The sequence below is a fragment of the Oncorhynchus gorbuscha genome, linkage group LG14, assembly GCF_021184085.1.
Source record: "Oncorhynchus gorbuscha isolate QuinsamMale2020 ecotype Even-year linkage group LG14, OgorEven_v1.0, whole genome shotgun sequence".
In the NCBI taxonomy this organism is placed as follows: Eukaryota; Metazoa; Chordata; class Actinopteri; order Salmoniformes; family Salmonidae; genus Oncorhynchus; species Oncorhynchus gorbuscha.
Genome location: NC_060186.1, coordinates 67,756,793 through 67,762,188, shown reverse-complemented (window position 1 = coordinate 67,762,188; position 5,396 = coordinate 67,756,793). Strand labels below are relative to the sequence as shown.

Sequence of the window (5,396 nt, the reverse complement as noted above, 5' to 3'; positions counted from 1 at the left end):
AAGCAGCACAACAACCTGGAGAGAGCTGGAGAGTGATGCCTAGCGCATACATCATTATTTGAGTTAAGTTGCTTGTTCAGTAAAATAGCATATATACCTTGTTATTAGCCTGTACCTATAATTGTTGATCAGTTAGGTAGCATGTTAACTAACTACCAATACACTGCTTAAAACTATAATTGTTCAGAATGTGTAGGTTTACTAGTTAAAAAGGAAATAAATCAAATGTAATAACATATTAATAATTCAATGTGTTGTGTTTAAAAATACAAATGTGATCATAAAAAATGTGTTGTGTTTATATTACTTTTACAAATAAAAATATATGATAATAAACAAACAAATCTAAACGAACAAATGTCAAATCATATTTTTCGCCGAGATGTCCAGTCAATTTGAGTAACGTTATTGTGTAATCTACGTAATGACGCTATTTTCGTTATTGCGTAATGGCGTCATCACCCGTCGTCATTTAGCAACTTTTAGCAACAAATCGACCTGCCTCTAGCAACTTTCCCTGAAAATTAGTTGGTAACACTGCTCCCGAGTGTGTGAAAGTGTCTCTGTCTGTTTATAACTTCCTTCAAAAGAAGACAATGAACAACCTAATTCGGTCGACAGTTCGCTGTCTTCGGTTGAGTTCGTCGGTCTATCCACCGAAGCAAGTTGATGGACAACATGCATCGTTGGTGTCCTCGGCCCGGCTCATGTGTTCTGCGGCCTTACAGAAAGACCTTGGTGATATGGTGAAGAAGGACAAGGTGGTGGTGTTTATGAAAGGGACGCCTGCCCAGCCAATGTGTGGTTTCAGTAATGCCGTGGTTCAGATACTGAGGATGCATGGTGTGAATGAATATGCTGCATATAACGTGTTGGATGACCAAGATCTCAGACAAGGTCAGTACAGCTCGCTACTTTTTACTTCAAAATACTAGCCTACATTTTATCTCGATCGTTTTAACCTTGTAGTTAGTAACAATAGTTTCATTAAGATGACAGTAATGAACTATATGTGGCTGGCTGGCTGGCTGCTGGCTGGCTGGCTGGCTGGCTGGCATATTACAAATCATTAAAATCCAGACAGAAAATATTTACACAAGAAGCAATCTAATATCACACACAGTCAAAACTCTCCCGTCGTTTAGTTCACCATTCTGCGATTCTCACTGTTAATGTATGTATGTATGTATGTATGTATGTATGTGTGTGTGTGTGTGTGTGTGTGTGTGTGTGTGTGTGTGTGTGTGTGTGTGTGTGTGTGTGTGTGTGTGTGTGTGTGTGTGTGTGTGTGTGTGTGTGGTACATCGACTTGTCCAAAAGTAGTTGTGCTCCTTTTCAAATCTAGCTAACTAGGTTCACAGTATTTTTTTTATCAGTGTTTTGCAGCAAAGACAAAGAGGGTGTGGTTCATTTCAAACATTATACTACTTATGTACTGACATTTATTAGGCTTGTTATAGCAATATGTTACTAGGTAGTCCCCTTACTTTTTAATGTGGCTGTTGCTATACAATGGGACTAGTAGAGACAACATTGTGTAACAGTCTATGAACATAAAGGAAATGCTAACTTGCAACACAACAAGTGCGTCAAAGGAATGTCAGTTGGGGAACTGTTATTTTACAGCATCAGCATACTGCTGAAATTGGGCCATAATGGAAATGTTGTATGGATATTGTTAATAGTTACACATGTTAACTCTTTCTGTCTCTCTCTCACAGGAGTGAAGGACTTCTCCAACTGGCCCACGATCCCACAGATATTCTTAAATGGAGAGTTTGTGGGTGGCTGTGACATCTTCCTACAGATGCACCAGAATGGAGACTTGGTAGAGGAGCTCCAGAAACTTGGGATCCGCTCTGCGCTACTGGACGCTGAGAAAGAATCCAAGTAGACAAACCAGTCGGTCGGTTTCCAGTGTAGAGAAAGCTGGTGGTTGACTTAGCCCCATAGCCCCCTAGGCACTTGTGTAGCTCTTAGAAGATTTGTTATATGTATGTGAAAGCGCACCTTTTTCAGCCACATACTGAATGTTTTCAGAAGACACTGGCAAGGTGAAGCTACAAGCATGTTGTGCAGGTGGCTAAGAGCATTGTAACCCAAAAGGTTGCTTGTTTAAATTCCTGAGCCAACTAGGTGAAAAATCTGTCGATGTGCCCTTGAGCAAGGCCCTTCCACCTAATTGCTCCTGAAAGTCGCTCTGGATAACAGCGTCTGCTAAATGACTAAACTGTTCTGTACATAACCATCTATTTCAGATCTACAAAAGAGCCTGGGGGCTAAGGGTTGGGCGTATGAAATGTTGCCCCTTCCACAAGTCCTATAAGAAGGTGTGTAATACAATAGAACCTGCAGAAGACCAAACTGCCCTCAGGTGCCTAGGATATGAGATATCAAACCAGCCAGGGGATCCCTTCAAAACGTACTGCCTGTATACGTTTACTGTTTGACTGCATTATTCCACAAACATGTTCTCGCTAAAGCATTTAGAGCCGCTCAAATGCAACAATCCACATCTTTCCTTTCTTCCGCAATATGATCACTGATCCAGTTGAATTATATAGCGAGAAGTAGTGTGATGAAGCTTGCCTTTGTCAAGTCAATAGTCTCATGTGGAGGAAGGGAGAGTACACATTAAAACAATATTCAAACAGGACTACTAGACTTCCTGACAATCAGTACATCAACATTTCCATCTGCTGCATACATACATTTATGTTATCTAATGCTCATGTAGTACACTGTATATTTAAGATATTGTACATTGAAATATTATTACATATATTTTAGGTGCATGTAAACTCTCAATTAAATATTTTCCCACACAAATGGTCAGTGTTCTGGAAATTCTAGATTGTGGGTATGTTGCACTCTTTCCTCAGTGTGAGGAAAGTATTTTGTAGTTGACTTGTGTGCATGTGCAGCAGTCTAGTGCCCTTGTAACTATTGATGCTAATTTTGTTGGAGCTAGTTGTTGCTTTAGAGGTCATTGTGCCCTGCCTGGAAAATGATCTAGACTTACTTGGCCTATTTTGTCCACCTGCTCTCTCAGGAGGGTTTTCTCATTTGGGCAAAAGTCCATCTTTTCGCCGTGAACTGAAAACATAAGTGGTTGAGTGTGTCAATTTGTTGGTAGGCAAACAGTGTCTTCCTCGATAGCCACATTTCATTGAGAATACTTGTATCCTACCATGGAAGAGTTTTGACATTTCCTCTTTGAATCAGCTTTTGTTTTGTCAGAGGAGTCATTTTTATTTTTTTATTTCAATTTTACTTAACCAGATAGGCTAGTTGAGAAGTTCTAATTTAAAACTGCGACCTGACCAAGATAAAGCAAAGCAGTGTGACACAAACAACACAGTTACACATGGAATAAACAAAACATACAGTCAATAACACCATAGGGACAAAGGTCTATATACAGTGTGTGCAAATGAGGTAAGCTAAGGGAGGTAAGGAAATAAATTGGCAATTTAGCAATTAAACACTGGAGTGAATGTGCAGAAGCTGAATGTGCAAGTAGAGCTACTGGGGTGCAAAGGAGCAAAAAAATAACAGTATGGGGATGAGGTAGTTAGATGGGCTATGTGCAGTGATCTGACAGCTGGTGCTTAAAGCTAGTGAGGGAGATATGAGTCCAACTTCAGTGATTTTTGCAATTCGTTCTGGAAGGAAAGGCGGCCAAAATAAGTGTCGGGTTTGGGGGTGACCAGTGAAATATACCTGCTAGAGCGTGCGCTACGGTTGGGTGCTGCTATGGTGACCAGTGAGCTAAGGCAGAGCTTTACCTAGCAAATACTTATATATGATCTGGAGCCAGTGGGTTTGATGACGAATATGAAGCGAGGGCCAGCCAACGAGAGCATACAGGTCGCAGTGATGGGTAGTATATAGGGCTTTGGTGACAAAACGGGTGGCACTGTGATAGACTTCATTCAATTTGCTGAGTAGATTGTTGGAGGCTATTTTGTAAATGACATCACCAAAGTCAAGGATCGGTTGGATAGTTTTACGAGGGGATGTTTGGCAGCATGAGTGAAGGAGGCTTTGTTTTGCAAAATAGGAAGCCATTTTTAGATTTAATTTTGGATTGGAGATGCTTAATGTGAGTCTGGAAGGATAGTTTACAGTCTAACCAGACACCTAGGTATTTGTAAATGTCCACATATTCTAAGTCAGAACCGTCCAGAGTAGTGATGCTAGACGGGCGGGCAGGTGCTGGTAGCGATCGGTTGAAGAGCATGCATTTAGTTTTACTTGCATTTTAGAGCAGTTGGAGGCAACGGAAGGAGAGTTGTATAGCATTTCAAGCTTTGAACTCTGTCTGTGAAGTAGTTGGTGAACCAGGCGAGGCAGTCGTTTAAGAAACCAAGGATGTTGAGTCTCCCGAAAATAATGTGGTGATTGACAGAGTCGAAAGCCTTGGCTAGGTTGATGAATACAGCTGTATAGTCTCTTTTCGATGGAGGGTATGATATCGTTTAGGACCTTGAGCGTGGCTGAGGTGCACCAATGACCAGCTCGGAATCCAGATTGCTTAGCGGAGAAGGAACGGTGGGATTCGAAATGGTCGGTGATCTGTTTGATAACTTGGCTTTCAAAGACCTTAGAAAGGCAGGGTAGGATAGATATGTCTGTAGCAGTTTGGGTCTAGTGTGTCTCCCCCTTTGAAGAGGGTGATGACCACGGCAGCTTTCCAATCTTTGGGGATCTCAGACGATACAAAAGAGAGGTTGAACAGGCTGGTAATAGAGGTTGAACAGGCTGGTAAATAGAGGTTGAACAGGCTGGTAATAGAGGTTGAACAGGCTGGTAATAGAGGTTGAACAGGCTAGTAATAGGGGTTGCAACAATTTCAGCTGATCATTTTAGTAAGAGTGTCCAGATTGTCTAGTCCTGCTGATTTGTAGGGGTCCAGATTTTGCAGCTCTTTCAGAACATCAGCTATCTGGATTTGGGTGAAGGAGAAATGGGGGAGGCTTGGGCAAGTTGCTGTAGGGGGTGCAGGGCTGTTGACCAGGGTAGGGGTGGCCAGGTGGAAAGCATGGCCAGCTGTAGGAAAATGCTTATTGAAATTCTCAATTATCATGGATTTATTGGTGGTGACAGTGGTTTCCTAGCCTCAGTGCAGTGGGCAGCTGCGAGGAGGTGCTCTTATTCTCCATGGACTTTAGTGTCCCAGAACATTTGGGAGTTTGTGCTGCGGGATGCACATTTCTGTTTGAAAAAGCTAGCCGTTGCTTACTGCCTGTGTGTATTGGTTCCTAACTTCCCTGAAAAGTTGCATATCGCGGGAGCTGTTTGATTCTAAAGCAGAATGCCACAGGATGTTTTTGTGCTGGTCAAGGGCAATCAGGTCTGGCGTGAACCACAGGCTATATCTGTTCCTGGTTCAA

At 42.0% G+C, this 5,396-nt stretch overlaps 1 protein-coding gene across 1 annotated transcript; it reads left to right on the top strand.

Moving 5' to 3' along the window:
- Nucleotides 1-461: 461 nt before the first annotated feature.
- glrx5 (glutaredoxin 5 homolog (S. cerevisiae)) lies at nucleotides 462-2,827 on the top strand. Its single transcript, XM_046298876.1, has 2 exons — nucleotides 462-897; nucleotides 1,722-2,827. The coding sequence occupies exons 1-2, from the start codon at nucleotides 597-599 to the stop codon at nucleotides 1,892-1,894; spliced, it is 474 nt and encodes a 157-aa protein (XP_046154832.1). The 5' UTR covers nucleotides 462-596; the 3' UTR covers nucleotides 1,895-2,827.
- The last annotated feature ends 2,569 nt before the right edge of the window (nucleotides 2,828-5,396 follow it).